The sequence below is a fragment of the Cylas formicarius genome, unplaced genomic scaffold, assembly GCF_029955315.1.
Source record: "Cylas formicarius isolate icCylForm1 unplaced genomic scaffold, icCylForm1.1 PGA_scaffold_10__41_contigs__length_53128322, whole genome shotgun sequence".
NCBI lineage: Eukaryota > Metazoa > Arthropoda > Insecta > Coleoptera > Brentidae > Cylas > Cylas formicarius.
In genome coordinates, this window is record NW_026844214.1 from 20,032,740 (window position 1) to 20,049,382 (window position 16,643).

At 32.8% G+C, this 16,643-nt stretch overlaps 1 protein-coding gene across 1 annotated transcript; it reads left to right on the forward strand.

Moving 5' to 3' along the window:
- Positions 1–1,442: 1,442 nt before the first annotated feature.
- Positions 1,443–9,913, forward strand: LOC132697332 (juvenile hormone esterase-like). Its single transcript, XM_060662750.1, has 7 exons — positions 1,443–1,626; positions 4,872–5,175; positions 5,637–5,806; positions 5,859–6,065; positions 7,363–7,674; positions 8,202–8,355; positions 9,331–9,913. The coding sequence occupies exons 1-7, from the start codon at positions 1,492–1,494 to the stop codon at positions 9,624–9,626; spliced, it is 1,578 nt and encodes a 525-aa protein (XP_060518733.1). The 5' UTR covers positions 1,443–1,491; the 3' UTR covers positions 9,627–9,913.
- Positions 9,914–16,643: the final 6,730 nt, after the last annotated feature.

A 16,643-nucleotide genomic window follows, 5' to 3' on the forward strand; every position in this document is an offset into this window, starting at 1 on the left:
ACCCAAATAAAAAGAAAACGAAATTACTCTAGCGAAATTTACGCTCTTATAATTGTTAAAAATTGGCGGTCGTAGAAACCATGCCGCTGTAGATACGTTTCAATAGTAAGGTGGGTTTTTTATTGCTCATCTTTCTTAAAGTCCCTGGTAAAACTATTTAATTTCAGATCCGGAGAGTTGCTTCCAAATCTCTTGAGTCTAAACTTAGGTCTTCTAAGTAGATCTCTGGAATGATTCGGATAAGCATAACAATAAGAATCAGTTAAGTTTTCTTTCATTCTTTGTGTTTTTAAGAACTGATAATAAACATAGATGCAAGAAAGAGGTATACCAAGAGGTATATAAAATAGGTTTGGCACGAATGGTTTTTTCTAAATTCTAAATATTCAACCACCAGTGATCCAAATGACACATTAGGAAATAGAACAAGATGCTACTTTCATTCTAAGAGTGTAAATTGACGAAATTTTTTTCTTTGGAACTGACAGTTCAAAATACGATATTTGTTTCTGTTTCCATTTTGTGTTACCTATTTGAGCACCGAGGCCTCTTTTCGATTATCAAAATTGAGAATACCTGTTATCCTTTGGTAACTAATTAACGCACGTTTTACCAATTATTACACGTATTTAAACCAAAACGAACCAGAACTAATTAACCCCTGTTTTAAATATAAATAAAAATCACCGAAGCTTTGAAAGACGCATTGTCAACACTAAACTATCGCAAATGGGACGGCACTAACTTCGATTGGTGTGTTGTTTGGCTGAGCTGGAGCTCCGACAGCAGATTGATGGTCGACTACGTGCTAGCAATTCTAAGCTAATTACCCGGGGAAGCTTCGCTCGCGGGAGCACACTCACAAACCGTTGAAAAGAGAGCGAGCGAGCACCAAGTGCACGAACACCGGTTCATATTGGTTCCTTTTTTGACCGGCCGGACCTTACGGATTATTAATTCCTGACTTTGTCCGTTTTGCGGATTCAACACAAACGTTTGGTCCTTCTCGCAGCATTAGTGTTTGGATTGTCTCTGGTTGACTGATTGTGTTACTGTAATCTCAATGATAAAAGCTCTTATTTATTATTTGAGTGTAAGGATCTTCAATAGTCATCCGAAAATATTCTCCAAGAATGGAATATGTGATCGATACCCTGAATTCTTCCTGGTATAAATTAACAAGGCTTAAAAACAATATTAGCGTTTTTAAAAGATTCGAGTTTATTGTTCCTTTGGCTTTTACTTCAAGCTCTCTGTAGTACTTACATTCTATCAATTTGTTATTTAATCTGTATACGTTATTAGCAGGATGATCATTCTAGTAGTATGCGAATGCTAGAAATAGTCTTAAATTTAATGGAAATATGGAGGGATTTATTTTGCACAATATTTATCAAACCACCGTTGGCTTATCAAAGTCCGGCACTGCCTTAAAATTAATGTATCTGATAGGCGCAGATGTTGTGTGTGGATAGATGATTTTGCGGTAGGATGAGTGAACCGGTAGTTACTGTGAATCAAGGCAAATTACGTGGCAGGATCGACAAGGATTTCGACGGAAACGCGTACTACACATTTTTGGGGATTCCGTTTGCTAAACCACCAGTCGGAAGTCGAAGATTCAAGGTGGGTAACGTCCGGTTTATTAGAAAACAATATGGCGCAAAACTGATTTGTTTCCCTCCCTCAGATCTCTTTTGCTTTTTACAGTTTGCGTGTAATATAAAGGTGTTTTATGTATATAAAAGCAAAAGCTAAAAAACAATTACGGGATCTAAGAGATATAAACAATGTTTTGTTTCTCAGGAGCTGATATCATCTTATTAATTTCGTCGATAGCAGTGTATTACGCAGCGTCTATTTCAATTATTGCATAACCTTGGGCAGGTATTTCCAACACTCACAGTAAACACACAAATTATTTAAATAGCGAGATTACAATGTACCGGGTGATCAATTAAGCTAACTGTAGCGCTTCCATAAAAATTTCAACAACCTTACCAATTTTGAAACTTTTAATTTTTATTACAGTAACATAAACAACACATTATACACGTTTTCTGTCTTTTCGCACTTAAAATATTGTGGATTTATTCTGGCAAATATCATCCTCCTGGTAAGTTTCGTTAGAGTTCTCATTCGTTTTCTCATTTCTAACATGCCCCAATTGTGATATCTTGTTTCCAACTTGGTCTCAAGCTGGTTGTCTCCTTGTTCTGACGCAAACGATAAGGGTAAAGAAAGCAATATGTCCCCAGTTTAGCTGCACAAAGTGTAAGCAGTAACTTTTTCTAACGAGAACTGTACGTTAAATTGAATTGTTCATTCGGACTGGAGCATGAAACTTGGCCGAAATGTTTTTCCATAGAAGTGGCTTCACAGTACTCGTGCCTCAAAATGTCCGGGCGACTGTACCTCATATTTCACGGTGATTTTAAATGAACACATTTGTCCTTCATAATTCTGCTTATGGTCGTCTTAAAATTTAGATATCTCCAAAATTTTCTTCAATTTCCTGATGAAAACAGAAATGGACATTTTCGTCTGCTGTACCATTTATCTTGATAACATTTTCATTGTGACTTTTTTTTTTAAAAGATATCAAAGAAAGAAAGAACAAAATGTAAGGTCGACAAAGTTTTGATATGTAAAATAAAAAAACTAACAATTTTCGGAGATCTCGTCCTATTTGAGATATTTTGTATATGTTTTTCGGTATTTAAAACCACATTTTATATTTTATTTTACATGACAAAAATAGGACAAAACTAGGTGATTTTTATCATGTATCAAATACAAATAAATTAAATTTGTTTTTCTACTCCCGTCTGTAAAATACCTAATTAAAACTAACGGTTGTAGAAAAAGTATAGTATCCAACATGTTCGGTAAACTTTTTAACTTACTCGTTTATTAAAAACTCGGTCCACTGCGCTCCGCACTTGTTGCACAATATATTATTACTATTCTAAATATTACTACATAAGACCACACATTTTTGGTAAACTTCATATGATTCTTGGCATTTGTTAATAGTTCCACGTTGTCTCTTAACTGATTGGCAGTGTAATTTTTTGCCGAAGTTAAACAACATTATCACTAGGAATTTTGTGCACCTGAATTTTTATGCGCCCAATTTTTGTATTTGTCTTGGTATCTGTGGAAACAAAAAAGTTATATCCAGCAAAATTTTATGAACGCAAGGTATTTCAGTTTTAATTGGTGATTTCAAATTACCGCATTTTTCGCACTTCTACTTGAAATAACACATAATGTGCAAACTGGTCCTCTATATATATATATATATATATATATATATATATATATATATATATATATATATATATATATATATATATATATATATATATATATATATATATATATATATATATATATATATATATATATATATATATATATATATATATATATATATATATATATATATATATATATATATATATATATATATATATATATATATATATATATATATATATATATATATATATATATATATATATATATATATATATATATATATATATATATATATATATATATATATATATATATATATATATATATATTTTTTTTTTTTTTTTTTTTTTTTTTTCTAGACGTTTTTGTTTCATATTTGAGTAATTTCAGTAAGTTCTCATTACTTTCTTGTCTTTGCAAGTTTGAAATTGTTGGCATTTTATTCTGATATAGATATAATGATTTACGAAATCAAAAATCTCTTTGAAAATAAAAAAAATAAGGAAACATCCTTTACCCAGCTTGTATAAAATATATAAATCTCCACTTAAATGAAACCCGCTACATATGAGTTGAGAACGTGAACGATTTTATTCAGGGAGTGGGAAAATGACCTCTCGAAAAATCTGGTAGCGTGGCGTGTAGCCTTTTAAATTTCAATTTTCAATCGATTTCTTAATACATTATCAAACATGACTGTTAAATCTCCATAAATCATTGCTAAAATACGAGACATTGTTTTTAGTGCCGGCTTTTAAAGCAACTCGATCGTGCAATATTTAGCTCGAGGGCAGAGTCGATATTTATTGTCGGAATTACCAGACAGCCTTTTTAGAGGCCTTTTTGATATAAATGAACGACATAGTTAAGAAATATTTTTGACTGGAAAGGTATTTAGGATTGGCGAAGCCAGGAATTAGTAGTAAACAACAACAAACGTAAAAATTTAGTAAACGTGAATAATTGAAAAGGGTTAAGTTTATTATATCACATATCACATTATACAGGAAGTGTCAAAACACAGCGAAATCTAGAACGATCTTTTTGGATGTTGAGCAATAAGATTTTAGTTTAATTTTAAGGGAAAGCTAACGGAATTAACGGTAGTAGGAGCTCAATCAATCAGTGAAAGAATACTGTACTTTTCCGAGAGTATAGGGTTTGCCCATAAATCCCCACCGCAGTAAATCTGAAATATGAGGGATATAATACTTGTTATATCTATTGCAGCCTTGTATTATATAAAAATCCAAAGCTCCAAATATCAGGTAAAATGCTGGCCGTACCATTAAATTTCGACTAGCTAATTACCATTAATTTATCACTTTTGACGGTAACATCAAAAAATATACCCAGAAAGTATAATATGCAACACATTGATAAATTTTTTTAGTCACTCGTTTGTTAAATACACGCTCCGCTCACACCAAACCAAACTCGTAACCAAAGTCATCTATAAAAATTGTTACAAAATTTATCATTATCTGTTTGAAATGGTGCTATCATTAAATATAAAAGATTTTCTGCTGTTTTTGCAAAAATTTGTTCCCGATTCTGATTCTTCATTTAATAGGGAAATCTAAAAAAATCTAACAAATTCATTTCAGGCACCCCAACCACCCGAATCGTGGCAAGGTGTGCGAGATGCTACTAAAGATGGGAATATATGCTATCAAGGCAATTTAATAAACAAGACGGTGATAGGTTCCGAAGATTGTCTTTATTTGAATGTTTCAACCCGACATTTGCCCTCGGAAGGGCTTCCAGCCAAGCCTGTTTTGGTCCACTTCCATGGCGGTGCTTTTACTGTTGGTAGCGGTAATCAAGAAGATGAGTATTTTGGCACTCCTCAGTATTTGATGACGCAAGATGTGGTTTTCGTGGGAGTTAATTATCGTCTAGCAATTCTGGGTAGGTGCACTTTACATTCGCTTTAAGAGCGATGCAAGAAACAACGTAATGTAATCCTTTGGAGTACTCAAATTAGACTGGATATTAAGGTTAGAATGCATAATACCCTACACATTATCACTTAAATCTCAGGAAAGTTTGACCATTTACAGAAGACATTGTTTCTAATGTAAACAAGTTACTTTAGACGCTATTCCAGACTGAAGCTGGAAGACTAGCGGGATCTTGATCATGATAATATTAATTATGTGTTACTAATATTATACGACATTCGTTGAGAAACTTAATAACCCAATCTAATAAGTTCCACAACACCTGCAACCTGCTAAAAATCTTAATCTTTGTAAGCTCTAATTTGTCAGTTTATTAAATTTGGTGATCAAAAAAGACAATCTTTTTTTTTATGAAAATTCTATACTTCTGCATCCGCATCGCGCATCCAATCAAAATTTATTGCGCAGGTTTTCTTAGCCTCGAAGATGAATCCCTAGAGGTTCCCGGAAATGCAGGCCTTAAAGATCAAGTCCAAGCTTTGAGATGGGTGCAGCAAAATATCACAAGCTTTAATGGTGATGCGAACAACGTGACAATATTTGGAATAAGCGCAGGTGGCGCTTCGGTTCAATTCCATGTAAATTAACCGCACAGCTAGATGCACTTAATGTTAAATATATCCCTTCTAGATAATATCGCCACTGTCTAAGGGTCTGTTTCACAAGGCAATAAGTCAATCCGGTAGCGTGTTGAACCCTTGGGCGTGGGGATTCAAGAATGCAATCGAGGTAGCTGAAAAACTGGGTGAATCAGTCAGTACTGAAAAAGAGGCTTTGGAGGTATTGATGAAGACGTCCGTGGAAAAACTTTATGATGCTGTCAATGCGTTTTCGGATGTAAGTTTTTTAGCATTTTTGCTATGATTTAGCTTCATAAGTGCATCACTTTTTCTACCCGGCAAAAAGGATTATTTTGTCCATATGCCGTGCTATGATTGTTTAGTGAAATAGGATATTTTCCAATCAATATTTAAGAAAATAAATAAGAACTAAAAGTTGAGATTTTCATGAAAGTATATATATTCACATGACAATTGTTTCGACAACTCCGTGTCTTTATCAAATGATTTGTTAAAGACACGGTGTTGTGGCAACAATTGTCATGTGAGTATATATAATTTCGTGAAAATCTGAACTTTTAGTTCTTATTTATTTTATATTCATCAAGTAAAAGCCATCTCAGTTCAATATTTAAGACGTTTATGCTTCTAAACGTAATATTAGCGGGAATTTGCAAAATCGAACTCCGATCTAAAAAGTCCACGAAATAATCTACAAAAACTAACCAAATTTTTTGTTTCAAAAGTGACCAATGTCTGACGTTCATGTTTATATTAGCAGGAGTAGTCACATTCGACTCTTGGCAAATTCGGTTATATATATATATATATATATATATATATATATATATATATATATATATATATATATATATATATATATATATATATATATATATATATATATATATATATATATATATATATATATAAATATATATATATATATATATATATATATATATATATATATATATATATATATATATATATATATATATATATGATGACACTATATTCCGGGATATCATCCGTTCGCTTGCAGACGTTGAACTCCGACTAGAATCCTGCAGACGTTTCGCCAAAATCTCACTTGCCATCTTCAATGCTCGCGCTCCGAAAACACTTCGAACACTGGGCGGAGCGCGAGCATTGAAGATGCCAAGTGAGATTTTGGCGAAACGTCTGCAGGATTCTAGTCGGAGTTCAACAAGCGAACGGATGATATCCCGGAATATAGTGTCATCACATTTTTCCATCCGTAAATCAATACTTCAATATATATATATATATATATATATATATATATATATATATATATATATATATATATATATATATATATATATATATATATATATATATATATATATATATATATATATATATATATATATATATATTTGCCAAGAGTCAAATGTGACTACTCCTGCTGTGCTGCGTTGCAGGGTACTATTTGTATAAAGAAAATCAGTTTGTGATATTTCTGACATTACCCAACACAAAATTGGCGTTCTAACAGAGGTCCCATGTGTGTGGTTACTAAAATAATTGAATTTTACTTTATTTTCTAGGATCTGGTAGATACCAGCTTACGAAGGCCTTTTTCTCCTGTAATAGAAAAGCCAAACCCCACTGCATTTCTCAGTCAGCATCCTATCGAGATACTTAAATCGGGACAATTCAATCAAGTACCGATGATAGTCGGCTGTACATCGGAAGAAGGATGGAGATTCGATGTTTTAAAAAAATCGCGATCAAGAATTGAACAAGGAATTCCTTGGTTCTTTAATTTGAAGTCGGGGACTAAAGATTACCAGAGAGTTTTGAAGTCTTTCCAAGATATTTACGGTGGATGCTACTCCCAGGATGGATTTATTTACAAGGTATGAGAATTTTATTGGAGACATAGGTATCAGTTTTCGTATTTTTACACTTGTACACTTGTACTAGTACAAGATAGCTCACTACAGGGTCACCAGTACGTTATTTTTCTAATTTCCAATTTCCATTTTTTTCCCTATACTTATGTCACACAATTTTGATTATTGCGCTTTTCAATCTTTTTTGACTGGTGGCAAACGAGTAGTAAACGAAAATTGAAAAATGTTTGATGTGTAGTGTTCAAAATTTATCAACCAAAAACAACAGTTCCTAATCTGCCAAACTTTCCCTACACCTGTTTCACCGGATGGTTTGTTTTTTTTTTATACTTTGTTATATTGATTTTGACAAATTATTGTTTGCAGGTGTTTTAAAAGTTTTTGTAAAAAACTTTGTATCACAAAAAACACTTCTAAAATTAATATGATAACTACCTGATGTTACCATCAATGTTAATAATTGTACGTAACATGGCCATTTGTACACAAATGTCTTCTGAAAATCTAGATAAATCTCCTTTTTGTTACAGCTGTACTCTGACGCAATTTTTGTAGCAGGCATAACAGAGTTTATCAAATTGGTGGTTGGGTCGTCGAAAAATCCTGTCTTTTGTTATCAATTTGCAGTCGAAAGACCATTTGCGGACGTGTTGGGAAAAATGGTCAACCTGAAAGCTGAACTCGGTAAGAAACCAATTTAAAACTATCCGACAATTTACTGTCATCATTACTTCAAAACTTGTACATCGCTATGATGGAAGTGTGCAGTAAAGCCGTAAAAGCCGTAAATGTTTGAGCTGCCACTTGACTTTATTTTTCCTCTCACAAGCGTCTAATAACTTATTTTTACATATATTTTTTATTAACCTTTACTACCATAACTCATACACTTGATTTTTTCACTCCTCCCGTATAAATGGGCTATGTGTTATTTAGAACATACTTCCTTTCTGCCAGGCCTGTGCAAGCAGTCAATTAGGTTTTTTGAACTATTTTTGGATTTATACTACTACCTACTATCCTATAGCTCAAAGACCCTTATTCTGTAACCGCTTGATTAATTTTTCTTAAGATATTATATATATCATAATTATATGTATAATAGAAATGTGTAATAGAAATACCATTCAGCAGCTTCAAAGACTCATCCCCAAGATAAAAAAGTAAGTAATGAAATTATCACCATTTGATAAATAATTTGGTAAATAAGTTTCTGAAATAAATAAAAAAAAGTTGTTATTTCAGGAAGTTTTACGCTAGACTCTATTTTTTTAGCACTTTATCTTGAACAACGCATTTAATTTCTGATGTGATTTTTTACAAAATTTAACAAATTGAATTTTTTACTCTCCAAAAACAGCGCAGACATATATTATATCTTAGGAAAATACTCTAATTTTTTATGAATATCTCGCTTCACTATAATTTCTCTTTAGGCTGTGTTTCGAAATTTCCCATCAAAGAAGGAAAAAACTTCCCTTCTCTGGACCTTCCAGTTGTTGACATATTTTACGATTAACAATATTGGAAACAAATACTTATTCTGTTAGCTATATCGAGATGATTACCTCTTGAATATCATTCGATAAAGCTGTAGTGTTTACTGCTTTAGAATTTTTTGATATGTGTTTATAGTAAATTCATTTTCCATCTTCACAGGCAGAGGAGCATCTCATGGTTCTGATATACCATATATTTTTATGAGCAAAGGCAACGCAGCACACGAACCAGCTGATATAAAAATCATGAGAAACATTGTGGAAATGTGGACTAATTTCGCCAGGCATGGTAGACCTACCATTGACGACTCGCCGGCTAATTGGGAGGCAGCGAAGGATCCGCACAAATTCAAATGTCTTAAAATTGACGAAGAGTTGACGCTAATTGACAATCCTTTTTCCCAGACCTCAGAGCTCTGGGGAAAGTTATTCGAAGAGTATTATCCAAAAATTTGAACCTGTCAATGCCTTTGCCAAACAGCAATTAACATTTTTTTTCACTTATAAGTAACGCTTTCCCGACCATTTGGCGCGCCCTTGGCTCTGTGACATTTGAATAACCTACTAATGCATTCAGTCTTCTCTACAAAATCTTCTTCTCAACAATATCAACAAATAATTTTCGTCGGGAGGAAGAAATAAAGATATGGGTTGTGTTGGGTTGCTGGTTTGAGGTAATTATGTTACAGACGTATTAAATAAATGTAAAACTACAGTATTCTAAGTAAGCTTTAGTCGTTTCATTGTGTACGTAGTTTCTGTTATATGTTTTGCCTCGATAAAGTGGCAATGGAATCAATCATATACCCGAGAAGACGGATCTGGATTTTTAATATTTTATTAAGAGACCAAATTAAAATGCCTTCGTTTCAAATTACAAGTCGCAAAGGGATTGATTTACAGCAAAGTTTATTGTGTATATAAAAAGAAAAACAAAATCCCTAAAAGGATTTACGCATTCCATTTTCCATTTATGCAGACGCGAAAGTCGTCAATCTAAAGGATTTAGATTAAGACAGGCTTGAGAACGGAATCGACACGAAATTTAAGGAATCCCCGTGACTATTAATCAATTCAAGCAAATCGGCTTCTTACATTGTTTGATTGCAATCGCCAGATCAGTCGCAAGTAGAAATACACATTTTTTGTCCGCCGCTTCACTTCTCTAATTTCAGGTACAGACAACAAGGGCCCATTAAGGGCTCAAGCTCAAAATATCGAATTAGCGAAGCAACTATGTTGACGCTTAGCAATATCATTTCATTTATGTGGTTCGAAATTTAGTAATCGGATAGTTTCAGGACCTGCCAAACATTAAAATTGGACCAAGCATTTTTTATAATAAACAAAATCTAAAGAAAATTAATGTAACGTATACTGTAGTTGCTATACAATCTTCCGAAATTCAAACGCGAATTTAAGGATAACTGACCTCCCTTTTGGTTTTCAATTTCATTTTAAGAGTTTCCTACTTCCGGTCACGATCTGAGAAAGCGTCGGGAATAAATTCCAAAACAACAACCAAATAAACAGTGTGTATATTATTTTGGGCTTTGTTTTCTCTGCTTTCGTGTTATTTCGGGGTGTTGGCAGCACCGGCAAGGAGTGCAAAGTGGAGTGGATATCAAAGGAAATCTGTGCATACGGGCTGCGATTTAACAGATTGTTTCATTCGAAAGCAGTGACAGAATTTCCTACGACCGACGCAAAATTAGCAATTAACATACCACGCCAATAATGACGTGTGCCGGTTTCACTTGGAAGATAAGTAAACGGCAGATCACATACTGTGCAGATGCCGGCCTCAAATATCCCCTCACAGAAAAACGAACTTTTTACGAAGGGTGAGCGTGAGGAGGAAGTGCAGATGCAATACATCATCAGGGACTCTAATCATTGCAAAGTGCAAGAGCATTCCTGTAGGAGAAACGTCGTCACATAACATCTGATGGTCGTATTTCCGAGGTACCTCGTTTTCACACAGCTTTCTGAATTAAAAAACTTCTTTAAAAAATGCTCCTGCAAAATGGAACTCTAAATATTGTCCCAAACGGTGTTGTTAAGGATTAATATGTTAATAATAAATAATTAATATTAATAAACATAAATAACAAAACATAGAAAATAATTAATAAACTCCTTCCGCTCTGTGAGGAACGGTATCAGATTAAAACCTGAAGAAATAAGTCGGCTAAGTTAAAGTAACTTCACTCTCGCCATACATGATAAGAACCAAAATTGCACTGGTCCGTTGGCTGGTGACGCTAGTGCTTCCAAAGCAGATAGGATATTTAGTTACGAATGAAAAGTTGTGTTGAAAACATTTCATTACTTACCGGTCATGATACAACTGGCGGAATTTAGTAATGATATGTGCAAATGGCTTAAAGAAAATAAGTTTTCTCTTAAAGGATTATAGCATTTTTTGCATCAAAACAGAGATATGGACAGTGTGCTCATTTTTTTTATTGCAGGGTATCTCAGTCACTGTGAAAGATGTTGTTTTCAAAACAGTCCTAGCTCGCCTTGTTTTTCAGTTCCAGAGAGGAATCGAAAAATTGTTTTTTTCAGGAACCCTTTTTATTTTTATTGCAATGAGTTGGTGAAAACTGAATCTTATAGATTTTTTTTACGGCCTCTCTAGTTACGCTATTCTATCATATTTTTATTCCACTTAACAAACGGCTCCACAAAGAATATCGTCACACTATAAAGGTGGAGAAAAAGAAAATTTAAGATGATATAATAATGCAAATGAAAAATCTAAAACCACATGGAATATTGTTAATTCGGAGAGACGATCTAAGCACATTAACTCTATTCAATCATCAATTACTCCGTTGGAGTTTAACAGATATTTTGCTTCTGTGTCAGCGGGGATAACAAAAACCATGACACCTTCATTAGACCCAGTTTCTCGTTTTTTATGTCAGCAGTTGTGGAGGGTGATGTTAAAACATCTCATTGTCTTGGTTATTATGGTCTAAATGCCAATATTATTAAGCAATCAATATCTTCACTTCTGAAACCTATTACGTTACTAATAAACAATAGCATTGATGAGGGATGTTTTCAAGATGAATTAAAAGTGATAAAAATCCTTCCACTCCATAACTTATATCTTAGATAATTTCAGACCCATAGCAATCGTTCCTATCATTGGAAAAATTTTTGAATTGATAATAAAAGATAAATTTTGAGGGAAGGAAATTATTAACAGATTCCCAATTTGGTTTTCGGTCGGGTGCCTTATACACAATGATTGAAGATGTGGTTGATGGCTTTGAGGAGGGCCTGTCGACTTCGGTAACGATGTGTGACCTCAGCAAGGCATTCGACTGCGTGGATACTAATATACTTCTTTCTAAACTTGAATACTACGGAATTTGTGAAAATACCCTAGCTCTTTTAAAATCCTATTTGACCGGAAGAAAGCAATATGTTGTCTGGAATGATCGGGAATCCACTCTGTTGGACATTACTAATGGAGTGTCTTGATCCACTTTTGTTTATAATATACATAAATGACGTAGTATGCTTGCAGTATACTCTATGCGGATGGCACATCATTGATTGAATCGGAGAAAGATCTAATTAATTTAAATAAATGCCACTACACACTCCAGGATTCAGCAGTGGTTCTCTGCAAATAAACTTAAATTAAATTCCGATAAAACAAAGACTCTAATTTTCAATACCAATAGAAGAAGTAAAAAATCTAAACCGGTCAAACTCCTTGGTGTTTACTTAGATGCGTTTTTAACCTGGTCGCCTCATATAGACTCCCTGTGCGGTAAATTGTCTTCTCAGGTTTTTGTTCTGAGACAACTGTGAGGTTCCATCTCGCAAACCACTCTCCGAATAGTTTATTTTGCACTGTTTCATAGTGTCTTATCATATTGACTACTATTATGGGGGAACGCAACGGAGGCAGAGAGAGCCTTTAGATTGCGCCCAATATTCAAAAAATATTCAAAAATTAAGATCGAGGTTGTGTACTACACAAAAAAATAAACTAAATCTAGATTTGTATAATTTTTTGCTAACACTCTTTTTCGGTCCAAAAATATTGATGTTAAACGAATTTCCATTAAAAAATTCAAACAATTATAAAAAAAGAGCATTGTTTCTATTCTATAAACCAATTTGTTACTCATCAGGCACAGTAGATCTAAGTTATTTTATAAATTAATTATTCTTAGAGTGTACAAAGTTTTACTTTCTGGTTACACTGGTTTAACTGTTTATATGTAATATATTTTGTTTGTAGACTTCCTTACTTCAAAAATACGTTTTTGTATTTATAAGTGGTCAATAAACGATATTTATTTATTTATTATTATTGTTACTATTACTATTATAAGAATATAGAATATATAAAATAGAAACCACTTTTCCACGGTTAAGTTATAAATTGTGTTATACAAATAAATTAGAGGAAGCAATGAAAATGTTGGATATGTCTTTGATTAGAAAGCAATATGGGGCATGAATTGCACAATATTGTAATCTGGAATATATATTTTTTTAATTTATGCATTGCATATTCAACAAGTGTAAATATCTATACGTATTTTTGTAAATAATACCAAACTATTATAAAGTCTTAGAAGTCGTATAAATTGTGTTTCTTTGGTATGGCTTGTATCTCAAAACTTACACTTTATGAAAAACAAAAGTGTTTGGCAGCGGTTGGAAATAAGGTTCAGCATTTTTAAAGTTTACTATTTTTTGTATTCTATTCGTATTTTTTAAAATATCAATAATAATAACAGTCATTTGTCAATTGGAATAAACTTTAGGTAGATATTTCTAAAATGTCAAAATATATGTTTATCATGTATCTAATTTGGGATACTTAATTCCATTCTTAATCCTTAATTTCATCTTCGTGCTTATTATGACCTCAAAAAGCACTTATTGGAGCTTCTGACTTCGTAGCAACCACGAATGTATTAATTACTAGGCAACTTCCGTATATTGGTAGGAATAATAAATTCTACCGATATTCCAGTGGATGAATGCGCAGATGTTGGCCTAACGGTCTAACATTTTAGTGTTGGTAAAATCTCGACTGGTCATTAGAATTGCTTGCCAATCAGTAAAAATGTATAAGTATAGGTACAAGTGTGAGTTGAGCAATAGAAATGCATCGCTATCAACCTGCCATGGACCATTATCATAGAGTACTTTTATTTAAACACGACATATTCCAATGCAGAGGTTATACCTCCGAATATTCTGAAAATCAAAATCCAAAACCAAAATCCAATGCACCCCCAACGATAGCCACTTATTTGCCAGTCATTTGCCAGTTGCCAACGGAGGTATGTGTCGGTATATTAGGCCACAATAAAATAACCTACCACGAAGGGAATAAAATGTATCTGTGACTGCAATTATTTCTTTGTATGGTTGGTTTTTTTTAGTTTGTCTAACTCAAGGACGATATTTGTATTCTAATGTTGCGTTTTAATCACCAATGCCTCTACGTATGATAAATAATTTTATTATAAACATAAACATCTCTGTTCAAGAAACTCCGTTGAGTGTCCTCTACTAAATCCCCTTAATGCGAAGCTACAGTCTTTGAATCTCCATTAAAAAATAAGTTTTAATAATTATTTATTTAATTAGTTATGTATTGATTTAGTTACCATATAAGAATACAAATAAATACCTTGTTGCTAGTTGAAAATATTATGACATTAATAATTTGTGTATATACAAAAGTAATTTTCTAAAGTTTAAGTATTTCTATTACACATTTTTACGTTTTTACATTCGTTAGGCCATTGTTTAAACTATTCTTTTGATGATTAACAAATAATTTTTGTTGGAGATTTGTTAATTACAGCGCCGTAAAATTACCTGTTCTTATAATGGATGAGTAAATCTTGAAAGTACAATATTCAAACATTTTTAAGATTACAATTTATTTGAAAATGGCGGAAATAATATTTTGAGATATTTACAAAGAATTCTTTTAGTCTGTTTGATAATTTTCCAAGAGTGACGGACATCCAATTACGAGGTTATTTTGTGTACGTGGTCCTAGTGAAGAGTATTCTCGCTCTTGCTCTTGCTCTTACTGAGACTGAGACGAGACGCGCGTATTCAGAGATTCATATTTTTGGGGCTCGATGGTCATGTGCTGTTGTATTTATTTATCGATCAGGATGAACCTACAGACCGAACGGCCTAAGGTTAAGTCTGGTTTTCGATTAATTGGAATGCATAGAAAGGTAAGAGTGATGTTATTTTCTGGTGCGATAGTGAAATTGATGTTTAATTAAAAAAATATCAAATATATATCTTTTCGGTTTTAGACCATTCGAGCGGAAACTGATCAGAATATTATAGACTATAGAACATCTCCGTCTTCATCCGCGTGTAAAGAGAAAGCTTAAAATTAGAGATTCAGAGAATATTGTTCTTTCTTTTGCGCCATTCCTGGCGTGTTATGGTTTCCTTTTGGTACATACCAATAGATTACTATTAGAAGGTTATTATAAAATAATGTAATATAATATATAATAATATAAGTTAATATAAAAATGTCATAATAATGTGTATGCCCCAGTTGTTATCATTGTTTAGAGCATTTAACGGTGAAACCGAAATTGTTTTTGAAAAGCGATGCGCGTAACGATTGCGCCAATTAAGTGGTTGCTAGTGAAGACGTCGCTTTGAAAACCTACACATATTACAGTTCCTTTTGAATTTCTACGTAAAATACTATATCCTATGAGAATTGATGCATTAAACTATACGTATATGTTAATAATCTTGATTCTTTTGTTAGTTGTTACTTTGTGAAGTTATGATGCTTAAATATTTGCCTTCTATTTGCAGAACGGATTTTTGTGAGAGATTCGAAAATCCTCTCAATATCAACGAAACCAGATTTTCGTTACGATTTTTTTCCAGTCTCGTCCGCCTCCACAAAAATAACTGAAAAACGTTACATCAAATAACACATCAAATAAATATGATTAATGACATATGGGGAAGGGAGTTATGAAAAATAACGCCCAAGTTGTAATGCTGCTTACCGGATGAGAAAATAAATGTACCTTTTTGATAATTAATTATTTTTCCTCATGGTAATAATTTACGGTTCGAATGGCACACGCTGGAATAAAATGGAAATTGAAATAGGCTCATTCATCGATAGACAACAGTTTGTTTAGATTTTATTTTAGTAATTCAATTTTTCAGAAAATTGTTTTTATTTGATCAACAAAAACTCAATTTTGTGGTCAGTTATTGAAATGAATGTAATAATTATGCACAATACATACATGGTACATACATATAATATATACATATATAATTGTACGATTTGATGAAATGATATGCAGTAAGTAGCAAGTAGCAGTAAACGCGAAATAAAACATGAATCCAATAGTAGCTTCATTTCGTGACTTGAAATTCGTTGCGAAAATTAGGGAATGTGTTCTTAATAAGTAC